At 53.5% G+C, this 13257-nt stretch overlaps 5 protein-coding genes across 5 annotated transcripts; 1 reads left to right on the forward strand and 4 right to left on the reverse strand.

Moving 5' to 3' along the window:
• Positions 1 to 1700: 1700 nt before the first annotated feature.
• J4E79_007442 (uncharacterized protein) lies at positions 1701 to 2670 on the forward strand (the record flags this gene model as incomplete). Its single annotated transcript, XM_049356308.1, has 2 exons — positions 1701 to 1916; positions 2071 to 2670. The coding sequence occupies 2 exons, from the start codon at positions 1701 to 1703 to the stop codon at positions 2668 to 2670; spliced, it is 816 nt and encodes a 271-aa protein (XP_049209195.1).
• Positions 2671 to 2861: 191 nt separating this feature from the next.
• On the reverse strand, positions 2862 to 4465 carry J4E79_007443 (uncharacterized protein; the record flags this gene model as incomplete). Its single annotated transcript, XM_049356309.1, has 4 exons — positions 2862 to 2979; positions 3033 to 3752; positions 3807 to 4283; positions 4344 to 4465. 4 exons carry the CDS (start codon positions 4463 to 4465, stop codon positions 2862 to 2864), a joined length of 1437 nt encoding a protein of 478 aa, XP_049209196.1.
• A 1125-nt stretch (positions 4466 to 5590) lies between these two features.
• On the reverse strand, positions 5591 to 7269 carry J4E79_007444 (uncharacterized protein; the record flags this gene model as incomplete). Its single annotated transcript, XM_049356310.1, has 2 exons — positions 5591 to 6476; positions 6533 to 7269. 2 exons carry the CDS (start codon positions 7267 to 7269, stop codon positions 5591 to 5593), a joined length of 1623 nt encoding a protein of 540 aa, XP_049209197.1.
• A 460-nt stretch (positions 7270 to 7729) lies between these two features.
• J4E79_007445 (uncharacterized protein) lies at positions 7730 to 10002 on the reverse strand (the record flags this gene model as incomplete). The annotated part of the gene is made up of 3 exons (XM_049356311.1): positions 7730 to 9263; positions 9321 to 9800; positions 9848 to 10002. The coding sequence occupies 3 exons, from the start codon at positions 10000 to 10002 to the stop codon at positions 7730 to 7732; spliced, it is 2169 nt and encodes a 722-aa protein (XP_049209198.1).
• A 589-nt stretch (positions 10003 to 10591) lies between these two features.
• J4E79_007446 (uncharacterized protein) lies at positions 10592 to 12980 on the reverse strand (the record flags this gene model as incomplete). Its single annotated transcript, XM_049356312.1, has 2 exons — positions 10592 to 12697; positions 12747 to 12980. 2 exons carry the CDS (start codon positions 12978 to 12980, stop codon positions 10592 to 10594), a joined length of 2340 nt encoding a protein of 779 aa, XP_049209199.1.
• Between the last annotated feature and the right edge of the window lie 277 nt (positions 12981 to 13257).

Consider the following 13257-nt stretch of genomic DNA (forward strand, 5'->3'; position numbering starts at 1 on the left):
TGTATTCCTGGCGCAACGCGTGTGGACTTAGTCGTTTCGGCCGCCTGTTTTCTTGTATCGCAGCGCGTGCACTCAGCCGGTCTGGGACTTGCATCCCAGCTACGGACCATGCGCATAGCCGATTCAGGTCTTGTAGCCTTCTATAAGGTGCTGTTCCTCTGCGTGCGGCCGTGACCTGGGATAGCGGAACGGTGGCGAGACGACTTGTACATTCCAGGTGATGGCTTCCTTGTGCAAGGAGGCGTTCGAAGTTCAGCCAGGGCAGAGAGCGCGGAGGGCGAGCTTGTTCGACGATCTGGTTCTTTGGTCAGTCTCCTATCACAAGATTGCATGTGTGTATTGAGCGGATGGAATGAGCGCTGACTATGTTGTTACCAGTGTCGATGGGCGAATATCGTGGCTAGGGCGCACGCTGCCAGCCATCATCTTCGCCAGGATAGCTTTGACAGCATACAACTGCGACGATCAGCCATTCGTTGCTCGATTCCCCCAAGCACCAAGTCCACAGACGCAAGGCCAGTCCGACAGCAGGCGACAAGATAGGCTCGAGGATGGAGATGGTCAAAGGAAGCGAAATCATCCACCAGGCCAGCCTGACCAAAATGTCGACGACGATGGCAGCCGTCTTCGCCGAGGGACTCTTCCACACTGGTAAGGTAGGACGCGTCTTATTCCCACCAAGTCAAAGCTAACCAGACATAGCAAGCCGAGACGTAATGTGACTTCGCGATTAGCGTGTCGAAGATGGTAGCTTCGGAGTTAGTCCTGCCCCCTGTCGTATCGTTCGATGCGCACTGGCTGACCAACCGACAGGCTCAGTTTCAATACACATCGCCAGCCTGTGTTATCCGTTCAGCGACGTCGGCGACGGGAATAAGAGATGGACGAGAGGGGGTGTTGCGACGCCTGCACATCTTCGCTACATCGGGCGGAAGCGCTGCAGTCGAGGACGTCATGAAGTTGGCCGAGGATCGAGCGCATCGTTATCAGGGGGGCTGGGCGTGGGGTTGGTTCGCGGAATATCTTTCTGTATTCGATATGGGTCGGAAGGGGTAAATTGCTACGAATGGATGGGGTCAGCCCAGGAAGCGGCACCCGGTGCAGCCAGGATGCACCCGTGAGACCAGAATGGCCCAGCCCCCAAGATTACCTGCATCCCCAGATGAGCTGTGGCTGAAATGATATTTGCCGCAAAATGATTATAGTGTTACTTTAAGGGCAAATGTATGTCACACCAAATCATCTCCATTCAGAATCGTGATTGCAACAACGCTTTTATTTCAACATAATTTGCAAACTGTATGCGCAGCACATGCTTGTATGTGCAAATAGTCTGGTAATCATGGCAAAATCATGGTTGTGTGCACTGGTTTTGGTTGCAGATCATTTTCAAGTCATTTGCAGCTCATTTTCAGACGAAACCATTTTCCACCGAGTGCATCCCCCACCATTTTCCTTCCAACACCCATCGTGAGCAGCTGTCATTTCGCCCCACAGATGATACTATTTCGAATTTGGAGCAACGATTGTCCTGACTAACACTCGTCGGAAAAGCATCAGCCAAGCATTGTCCCACAGCCCCAAAACCCTTATGGTGAGGGTGCAGCCTTACCTGCGTACTTCTGACCTCTCACCCATAATTTATACATTGTTTGCGACATCGATATTCAACTTCTACAGTATCTAACAAGCGCACTAAAATGGTCCTGTCAGACGCCTCAAAAACTGGTCAGGCTGCGACCGCTGGCAAGAGTCAACTTATCATCCGCTTCTACGATCCCGATGTACGCGCCAAGGACGCCCTCGGTCGCCAACTCGATGAGATACTAGCGTGGTCGGACAGCAGACTGGAAGCATCCCATAACTATGTTCAGATGCTCTTTCCGCTACCAGAGGGTTCTCCATACAATAGTGAAGTAAGCTTTCCAATTTACTGTTATCGTGCCCGGGAGGTATTCGCTATAGTTGAAATCAACGCATGTCGAAGCACAGACTCGCATATATCTCCAGGGTATAGCGAGAATGCAACGACACCTTCAATCACGTCGGCAGCATGTTAACCATCTACAGGCCCCAGTCGTCAACCTCGAAGTGATGCAAGCGTTCCGTTCACGGAGTGAGCTAAGACAGAACCTACGACGAAGCTTCGAGCGCATGCTGAGCTTCTACGGTTTCATGGTATCCAACAAGTCTGAAGCGGAGTCGAAGCCAGGCGAAACGTCTGAATCAGCGTCTTTCCCACCAGGCTCCCACACCAATGTCTCTGCATCCAAACCCCTTCCATACCACATCGTCCGCGCGCCAGACTATCGCAAGAAGTTCGCCAACTGGGCCATTAGGTTCGACCATAACCATCTTCGCATTACGCGTATTCTCCGGTGCCTCCGCGTTCTGGGCTTACAGACTGAGTGCACGGCCTTCTTTGATGCGCTCGAAAGCACGTATGAGGACCCACAGGTCAGCATTAGTGATAGGAGTATGGGTTACTGGCGGCTGGCTGTTACGCGTCCGTTATATTTGGCGCCTGACGATTCCAAGTGCAAATGGTTGGTGGGTTGGGAGAAGGAGCAGGAGAACCTGACACAGGTAGAAGAGGAGAAATTGGGAAATGAGCGGGATGAGGTACAGAAGCAGAAGTCAGTCGCGTCTGTTGACGACATCGAGGGTTGAGTTTCTTGCGCTCCATGAGGACGTGGAAGCACGTTAACCTAGGAAAAGACTGAACACCCTGGAGCCTACATCGGGATTGAAGTACTCTTAGATCGGTCCCTTGGGTTACATCACGCAGTATGGGGACACTACTTGAAACTTTGCTCGCTCTGAATAGACTAGGCGACGATGAAGCCACTTCATTATTCAACCTACATAACCATGATGAAGTCCGGGTCACGGTCATCGCCTCTGCCCTCAAACTCAGCATACTTCCCACTCGCCTTATCCTTGTTGATCTTCCGCACCCACAAAACATTCGCAGCAATTCTATCAGGATGTTAGTAAAGGCTCCAGCCAAAGATAGTAGTTCAAAAACTTACAAAACCCAAGCCGCGCAAAGCAGTCCCAACATGATGCTATGACTCTTGTGGAAATGATTCTCCTTCTCGCTCTTCGGATACACGAAACTGGCCACAAAACCACCTGCATTCGCAATAGCGAGCTGTAAAGCAGAGGTAGTTGCGCGCTTGTAGTGGCCAGCGGAGTTGTTGCTGTTCCAAGAGAGGATGCACGGTACAGTTGCGTACATGCCGGTTGCCATGAGGAAAGTCATACCGTATTGGACCTTGGGGTTGGTGGATGAGCTGATGACGCCGTAGCCGATGATGGCAACGGGTAGGGTACATAGCATGATGGGGCCACGTAGGGCAAGTCGATCGGATAGGAGGGCGACTGCTACTGTGAAGACTGATGCCACAGCGTAAGGGATGACGGTCCAGAGCTGTGCCTCGTTGGGGTCCTTGGCGAAGCCGTTGTTTATGATGGTAGGGAGGAAGAGACCGAAGCTGTACAGTCCGCTCAAGATGGCGAAGTATGCCAATGCAGTGAGCCAGACTTGGACGTTGAATACTCCGCGCTTGACTTCTGCCCAGTCGAAGCGCTCGTGGGATGCGCTTTGCTCGCCGAGCCGGAATCGAGCGTGCTCTTTCTCGTCGGGGGTGAGGAATTTGGCTGATTCGATGGAGTTGGGTAGGAAGAGCGCGGAGCATACGCCGACGAGTACGGTCAGGAGGCCCTCCACGATGAAGATCCATCGCCAACTATTTATAAGATTAGCGATTTGTTGTTGTTGGAAGCACGGGGCTGTCTCTTACCCTTCAAGACCTCCAGCGGGTCCGATCGCGTTAAGTCCGCGGGCCAGCAGACCACCGAAAGCACCCGATAGAGACGCTGCTGTATAGAATATACCGATGCGCAAAGCCAACTCTTGTCTGCGGTAGAAGCCAGTAAGGTAGAGTACCATGCCCGGCAATAAACCACCCTCGGCACAACCGAGCAATGCGCGAACAGTAACGAATGACGCAAAGTTGGTGACGAAACCAAGGCACATTGTCAAGATCCCCCACACCGCCGTCAAGAGCGGCAGCCAGATCTTAGGCGACATCTTCTTCAGCACCAGATTCGACGGCAGCTCACTGGCGATATACGTGGCGTAGAAGACACACAGGCCGATTGAGTATTGGTGGTCGTTGATGTTGATGTCCTTCTCAAGACCCAAGATCTTCGCATTGCCGACATTCGTACGGTCGATGAAGGAGCACAGGAAGAGGAGGGCGAGAACGGGTAGGATGCTGTGCCTGTCAGCGCCATGCTTCTGAAAGAAAGTAGTAGATCGAAGAAGTTAAACATACCGAACATCCATCTTGAACAACAGCGTCTTCGCTGCTTTCCCATCCCCACCAAACCCCGCCTCCAACCGCTCACTCCCACTCCCATTCTCGAATTTCTCATCGTGCATCTTATCCAGGCTCATGTTGAACAACCTCAGAAACCCCAATTGGTACAAGCAGAGAAAACAGAATCTGGAACGCAGCTCAAGAAAAGCGTTGACAAGAAACCCCGAGTGCGCGACCAGCTTACTTATTCCCCCTCCCTCCTCAACGGGCTCCCGGTAGCGCCATGTACACCGCAACCACCGCCGCCGCCCGAACTGCCCAGAAACGGCGCTACCCATGCTGACCCCATGGGGGCGGGCGCAAGGGTCACGGCACAATCGGGAATATCTGTTGTGCGATTGGCGGAGTTGTGCTGCCGACGAGTGAAGGGCTACCCCGACTGCACCAAGCTTATGCTTGAACCATGCCAAACCATGCATAGCGCTCTTAAGGCAGACAAGCGATCGGCAGGCTTGACATCAGCGTTACTGACTCGGGCGTTAGCTGTACGAGGAACGGATGTTGTTCTGTTCCCGAAGGCTTTTGTAATCCGACGTGGATTAGATAAGGGAGGAGTCGCGGATAGCAGCTCGGATGAGTGTAGCCATGGAGGTATGACATGGCGGGTTTTGTGGTTTGTTGATGAATGCGCATGTGGAGGGCTGATCGCGGATCGGCGGTACCAAGCTTTTCGTTGTGCCCAGGTGCTGGATGGAGCGTGGACCAAGCAGTGCGAAGCCTTTCAGCCGCCCACTTGGACAGCTTGGCTGCCCCCGAAATTCGGTATGCCAACTCGACGATGAACTCCCAGGTGCCAGTCTCGTGGGAGATCGTCAACGGTTTTGTTGCATGCCCAGGTGCGATGGAAATATAGTTTGAAGCTTCTTTTCTGTTATCGCAACGTCCTGTTTTGGAGATTGCGCGTGCTGTGATGCATGCGCTGTTATTGGAAGCGACCAAAAGCACCAAGCTTGTACTTTGGGTAACCGACGATCTGGCTATCGCGATCGCGATGCTTTGTTTTTCTGTTTGGGTCATGAGACATCTGTTGGATGATCAAACTGCCTACGACGATCAAAATGACGTGAAAACGGGTCAATTCTTTTAGCTTTGTCGCATGGTTCACGTTTCTTCACAATTGCATCACGGCTCAAGATGGGTTTTGTGTGGAAATTGACAACGATCATCACTTGGGTATGCTACGCCAAAACTACACAAAATATCTACTCCATGGTCTTAAGATCAGGCGCAACCTCAAAGCTAGCATCTGTCTTTGCCTTGACATCCTCAACGCTCACACCAGGCGCAGTCTCGGTAAGCGTCAAAGTACCACGCTTCCGGTTGACCTCAAATACACACATGTCTGTAATGATAGTGCTAACGCACTTGGCTCCCGTCAACGGCAGCTTGCATTCCTGGACGATCTTGCTTGATCCGTCCTTCGCGACATGCTCAGTAGCGACGACTACTTTGGTAGCTTCTGGGTTGCTGACGAGATCCATGGCGCCGCCCATGCCCTTGAAAACCTTTCCGGGCACCATGTAGTTTGCTAGGTCGCCGGAAGCACTGACTTGGAGAGCGCCTAGGATAGAGACATCGACGTGGCCTCCACGAATCATGCCGAATGACTCTGCAGAGTCGAATGTTGAGGCGCCAGGCAGGAGTGTGACTGTCTCCTTTCCAGCATTGATGATATCTGGGTCGAGCTCCTCTTCGGTCGGGTAGGGGCCCATGCCCAAGATACCGTTCTCGGACTGTAGCCACACCTTCACGCCGTCGGGCACGAAAGACGCTGCTGCCGTTGGGATGCCGACACCCAAGTTCACGTAGTATCCTTGCTTCAGCTCCTTCGCTGCTCGGCGAGCGATTCGGTCGCGACGCTCTGCCGCCTCGTTCTTGGATGATGCATCCGATGAAGCAGCGGACTTCCGGAGCTTCTTGATCTCGACGTTCTTGGGAGCTGTGGAAGGAACGATGCGGTCGACGAAGATGCCGGGGAGGTCGATGTCGTTCGCGTCAAAGGTACCGATTGGGACGATCTCTTCGGCTTCGACAATGGTGAGGCGGGCCGCTTTGGCCATGATGGGACCGAAGGCTTTGGTGGTGTATCTACAGTCGCTGTCAGAAACGATGCTTGGAGCACCGGAGAGAGAGAGATCTCTTACCTGAAGACACAGTTGCCAGCCTCGTCGGCTTTGTGCGCTCGAATTATCGCAACGTCGCCGGTCAATGCAGTCTCCATGAGGAACTTTTTGCCATTGAACTCTCTGACCTCCCTCTTCTGACCAAAGCCAACGGCCTTTCCGTCTTTATCAAACTTTGCAGGGATCTCTCCATCTTGTAGTAACGTGTTGACAGCGGTGGGCGTGTAGAATGCTGGGATGCCCGCACCGCCAGCTCTTATCCTCTCCGCAAGCGTACCCTGTGGACATAGCTCAATCTCGATATCACCGCCCAAGTATTGCTTCTCCAACGCCTTGTTGTTTCCCAGAAAGCTAATGATGAGCTTCTTGACTTGTCCACTTTTTGTAAGTAGCGCTAAGCCTCCTACGTCCTCAATTCCAGCATTGTTGGAAACGGCTGTCAGGGAGTGTAGCGATTGCGGGCCGCGCTTCTTCATAGCTCCGATGAGCGTGTCTGCAACACCGCATAATCCAAAGCCCGCACTCAGGACTGTGGACCCCGGTTGTACGTCTGCGACCGCTTCATCTGCATCTTTGAAAAGCTTTGATTTAGAGCGGTCGATCATGGGAGCGCTTTGACTGATGCTTCGCAGTTGACCCGTGAATCGCCATCGTGGTGGGAGTCGCGCGGCTCGTAGTTGTGAGGGGAGAGGGCGTTGTGAACATAACCGCGCTGGCAGAGCTGCGAGCAGCCGGTACGACGAAGGTAATGAATCCATTGTGACGCGCGTGAACAGAAGCAGCAGAACAGTGAAGTTAAATCATCGGTTAAGGAGACTCAAGAAGCACCGACTCTGGAAGTAAAGGCAGAGCTTTTGCGACTGTTGTCCGAAGGAACGCCATCGGACGCGTGCGTGGACCGCGCAATAGCTCTAACGTCATACATTTGACATCCATCGGCGTCAATTCAACTACCGAAGATGGAGCGACTTTCGAGCTTGGTGCGGGGCTTCATCTGCCGCAGAATCACATGAGGTTTAGCTTCTGGCGAATTCCGAGGTCGCGCCCCTCTCTCAGTTCCTTCGCGCTTGGCGACGCGTCCCGTCTGCATCCGCTCCATCACGCGCCGACGCGAGGTTCTGGGCAGCGGGAGATGACTTTGCGTGTCTCGGATCCTTCAAAGTTCCCGAGAAGCTCATGAAAATAACGAAAGTTCGTTAAACTGGATCGCGCACTACTTTACGGGAAGTTGAAGTCCGGCAGATTCATCCAATCCGTCCACAATGGGTTACTATCGTTCCACGGAAGATCCAGTAGCGCTGTGGAAAACAGATCCGAGTTCGTCACAGTCTCGTTGACTTCGTTGTACGACATGGCTGAGAAGTCTAGTGTATCCGGCCAGTAGCTGGATATAGGATCTGGCCCCATCGTATGGTTCTCAGGCATCGCATCATTCACTTTGTATGACGGCGATAGAAGATCTGGTATGGCCATCGACGGCGGTGCAGGATCGTGGGCTGGCAATTGTGGTAGCCTCTCAATCTCCGGCGCCTGCTTGACGAGAACGCGTAAGAAGCGACCGTAGACGACCGAAGCCCCGTTCCGGTGGATGGGTGTGCTGCCTATACGCTCAAGAACTGTTGCGGTATCTTCAATAAGATGTCGAACGCTTGGAGCAAGGCTCTTCTGCTTTCCGCCGGCCTCCGGCACGGGTGCACTCAAAGCGAGCGCTATACTTGCAGCGAAGCAAATCATCGTAACGGTGTTGTTCGGCATCGACTTGAGACGTGACTCGCCTTGAATCGCCGCACGCATAACGTTGAGTGCGGATGATAGTGCAGACTTTCGGAAAGAACGTTTGACTTCTGGAGGTGCGCTTGGATGGTTGAGGAGCATTGAGTAGGTTGAAAGCCGAGTGTGTGTAACTAGGATTTCGACATATGGAGGTAGTGTTTTGCTCTCCGGATCAGCGATTACGGAGGGCCAGGCGCGAGACCAGCTGTCGAAGAAGCTCTCGATAGACCCGTCGATCTCCTGAGCGACCTTTGTCCCTATTTCGGCAAGACGATAGTTATCACAGCGCGTACGCACCTCAGCAAAAAGGTCGTCAAGATCGCGGCGGAGGACTGCCATGGATACAAGCGGGCCATCCTGAGCATCGCCCCATCGATGGTCGTGCCACTTGTCGCAATATTGGATCAGGCATGTCTTGGGGACACAGTAGCTACGCCCGCGGGCTAGGCAGACTCCTCGCTCCAAGACAAACAAAGAAATCCAGACCCTTTCTCTGCGGCGAAGAAGTCGCTGGCCCCATTCTGAATTAGGGTCGACGTCTTCGAAGCCGTCCATTGCCAGTGCTTTCCTCGCGTGGAGACACTCGGACTTCGGTATCTGTCTGACGAGATCCTGGTCGAACGATGTAGATGGTGTTATCACTTTGTCTAGCATTAGATCCAGCGCGATCGATAGTGCTGTAGCTAGATAGAGGCTCGTATCGTCGTCGCTCGCATGCGACCCCGGAGGCATCCAGGGAATACTGACCATGAAAGCTAGCACGATTTCGACAGATCTGTACTTTCGGGTGATGACTTGCTCGGCGAGGAATCTGCGGTGCAAGAGTAGTCTCTTCGCCAGCGCCGAAGTCTCCGGCAGGAAAATAGCGGTCATGGCTAGCAAGGTAGTGAACAAAAAGGCAGAGCGGTTTCGAACGAATGGCAGCGTGTGTACCAACGGGTCAAGTCCCCAACGTGTGTGCGCTAGCTTTTTGTGAAAGCTGGGTGCTGTGAGTTACTTTCTTGGATCTAAATTCGAGGTTCGAGACAAGACTTACTACTGTAGAAGCATCTCAGCTTCATCCTTGGTCACAAGCCCAACATCAATCGGATCCAAGCCTGATCCCTGATCAAGATGTGCTTTCATCGGCAGAAAAAAGTGGTGAACGTCGAGAAAAGCGCTCTGCTGGCTACCATTGAATCTGTCTTCAGGGCTGGCGGTACTCTGGTTGTATGACTGTGGTGTTGCAATCCGCAGATCCGAGGCCCGGGCGAGCAGCTGGAGTGGGTTCTCGACATCTTCAACAGCGAGTTGATCGTCGCTTGAAGTACCAACAAGATTACTGGCTGATATGTGAGGATGCACCTCTGAGGCAGGCGATGTGTTTGGGTTTTGATTGGAGTCTTCGTCCCCTTGCGCCTCGTTCAGAAGCTGCTGCAGTTGCTGCAGCGTACTCTGACTCGTAGCTGCATCCGATTTCCTCTTTTTGATGGCTTCCTCAACCTGGTATATCGCCTTCTCTAGGCCCGATCGCTTGCTATGATACAGTCAGTCTAGCCCTTGCCCTGATGTCTCCTCGCTTACTTCTTCACGCCCTTTTGGCGACCAATGTGAAATTCAGGAATTACGCATTCAATCCCGACGTTCTGGCAACGCTCGCATATTGGCGCGCCTTCTTCGCGCCGACACTTGATTTTGCTTTTGCGGCAATTCAGACATGCTGCTTGTTTGGCATTCATTCTTCGACGCTTCTCTATGTTGCGCGATAATATACGACTGTTCCTCTGCCTCGACTGGAAGCCGCCGGCATAGTGTGGCTAACCGTATGTGGTCTCCAGCGTCGGATATGTAGAGCAAGCACGGCCTGTTCGCTGGGCTCCGAAAAGAATGTTTCTAAGATCCGATCCTGTGATGCGACGTTAGGCAAAAGGAAAGAAGATGGAGGTGCCGGAGAGCTACTCGGTGCATCAATCCACGTGTGGAGGTGAGCTAGCTGGTTGTGCGCTAGTATGGACCCTTGTCTTGAACATGGCAGGCGCGCCCCGGGTCAGACATTCGCAATATTCTGCACCGTCGCCGACAGAGATTGTCAATACCGGAACATGATTTGAAAGAAGATATGATCGGACCGAAGGTATGGCAGACTCTACACGTACTATGGCTCGCTGCTGGCGAGCGTATACAAGACTGATGTGGCATCGAAATTTGGTAGGTAGCACCGGATGAGACATATTCCAGGGTGCAATGTGAATGAAATATGTATTGACTTCATGCAAGGGTATCTGTCTGAGCATTGCTACTTGCGTATAATGATGTCGCTTTATAACATCATGAAGAAGGACCCGGAGCAGTAGCCTCTTCCTCTGTAGTTGCCCTCTCCTTGCCCTTGGTGCCTACACTTGCATTCGACTCATCTTGTGGCTCGAGATCGGCCTCGGTCTTCTTTTCATCTCTCTGCTCGCGCTGTGCTTGGGCCTCTTCTTCCCTCCTTCTCGCCTCTTCCTCCTGGCGTTCCCTCTCTTCTCGAGCTGCCACCCTTTCGAGTCTCTCCCTCTCCTCTTGCGCATGGACCATCCGCTCTCCAACACCAGGAAACAAGCTGGCAACAAACAGCGCAAAAGCGCGTTCGACTGTACGCATGGTGTCCCTGGCCCATCCAAATCTCTGATCCCTCCTCTGCTGCAGTATCCTCCTCGCAGCTTCCTCGGGTGATAGGTTACCTCGATGTTGCGTTTGGCGCTGGTTGTTGGGCTGAGCCACGCGTTCGGCCAAGGCTCCGACAGGGAGAAGAGCCTCGAAGTGACGACGAACAACGTTGAACTGCTCTTGAAACATTCCGGCTTGTGCTAGGTAAACCACACCTGCGACGATACCAAGCATGATAGGTCTATAGAGGCCACCACCTCCTGAGAAGAAGTAAACGAATGCTGCCAGCTTGAAGATCAGCCACATATGCCCAGCGACGTTGACCATACGATCGTTCTCTTCTGGTTGGTTTACGTTTACGTTCGCGTTTTGATTCTGGTTTTGGTTCTGATTCTGATCTTGATTCTGATTTTGATTCTGGTTTTGGTTTTGGGTTTGATTCTGGATCCAGTCCCGACGTTGGGTCTGGCTCATGTTGGCTAGCTGCCTATGCAGCTCAAGGTCAGGGGGCGGATTCCCCCGTGCTATCTGCTGTCCAAGTCCATTGAGGAGCTGTCTGTTCTGAGCAAACTGGTTCGTAAAACTCTGAAATGGAAGTGTCGAGACCATGGGGGCAGTGGTGTATGTGCCTTGCTGATCGAATAGAACGCCAACCGGGCCCTGAGGGCTTGATAAGAGAAACAACTCCGTTGGCGCATCTGGAGGCATTGCCTGAGTAGTGTTCTGTGTCCGTGGTTGAGATGTAGTAGGCACAGCTGGAGTCATAACCGGGGCGCCTGGTATGGTGCTAGAGGAAGGTCCGAGAATCGGAGTGTTGATGGCTGTGGACATGCTTGATCGACTGGGGCTTCCGCCTTGTTGCCGATCGAGTATGATGTTCAACTCTAGTGCGTCCACTCTGATCTCGGTTACTGAACGTCTCAGCGCTACCACCTCGGGTTCTGTAGGGAGAAGGGCGAGAGCCCGCTCGACAACGTTCAAGTTCTGGTTGATGGTGTTCAGGTGTTGACGGATGTGGTCAATTCGCCAAACCGGTAGGTTCAGGGGAGAGGTGTTTGAAATTGAAAGTTGATCAGTCTGTGTCTCTGATGGACGCGCAGGCTGCAGCAAGGTTCGTACGTTTTCCATCTCGCGTTGTGCCTCCTGGAAGATTGTCTGGATGCGTGGCAACAAGCGCTGGGTACTGTCGTGGCCCATTGAGGGAATAACGCCTGGCGGGACCGGTGGACGACCAAACGCTAGCGGTGGAGCAAGACCGAATGCAGGAACGGGCTGTCGAATCTGCGCAGGTATATTGACCTGGTTGTATGTGACTGTCCATCGCGCCCCGTTGGGACCCACGCCTTCGCGTCGTAATGGTTGGTCGCCATTTCCAGGGAGATTGGGCAGTCCTTGAGCGGCATCCGCGGGTCTCTGTACGTCTGGTCCTGGCTGCTGGGATGTCGAATCTGGAGTCGGCTCGTTGTTCTGCTGTCCCTGTTGCGCCATGGCCTGCGTGAACTGTTGTTGCAGTTGTGGGGGAAGAGGGAGAGGAATGGGAACCGCGTTTGCTTGGCCCGGGATATGATGGTGGTGCGGTGGTAGTGGTGGCAGCGAGTGCGGTCGAGCCTGTGGCAGCGCGCGGAATGGGTTCGTCTGCAGAGGGTTTGCGGGTACAGCCGGGGCTTGCGCAGGGCGGAAAGGGTTCGGGACAGTCGCGGATCGTGGCGTAGGTGACGTTGGAGGGTTCCCAGTAGTCGGAAGCTCCCGCAGAACCAAGTGGAGGCTCTGGTCCTTGTTCTCACGTAGCTGTATTCACCATCAGCTTACGTTTACCACACGTGGTTGGTAGCCCTACATTGTCAATACCAAACACATTGCTCAGCGTATCGGCATCATTGGCCACTACTCTGCCGCGATAGATGAGGCGCATGCGCTCTGGGGCAGGCTTCGAGGGCGCGGCATCCTGTATGCGGCTCCGGAGCTCTTTGACCGTGGTGGAAGCGGGGACGTCTGCAAGGTTGACACCACCCTCGAAGTCAGACGAGGGTGAAAGGATCTTGAGGTTGACTGTCTGCGCTTCTTCCGCCATGGCCGCTGTGTGTAGTGAGGGACTATGGTGCAAGGTGAAGAGTGCAGGTGGAAGTCGGGAAGTGACGACGTGTCCGAATTAGAGCCTGGTATCAGCTTGGGACTGCGGTCGCGCCTGCCATCTGCTATGAAGTCCAGGCGGATAATCTGAGCGTCAGTGCCGCCTCGCCTTTGGATGTTTCGAGAAGCTTGACCTGTGCACGCGATGCATTGAACTGTCCATGTCCAGCGGTAGACGCCGTTGCGCGCTAGAGCCCCGTCGCCGATGGATACGTCAT

Source organism: Alternaria viburni, assembly GCF_023758015.1.
Source record: "Alternaria viburni strain BMP 2772 chromosome Unknown scaffold_16, whole genome shotgun sequence".
Classification (NCBI taxonomy): Eukaryota; Fungi; Ascomycota; class Dothideomycetes; order Pleosporales; family Pleosporaceae; genus Alternaria; species Alternaria viburni.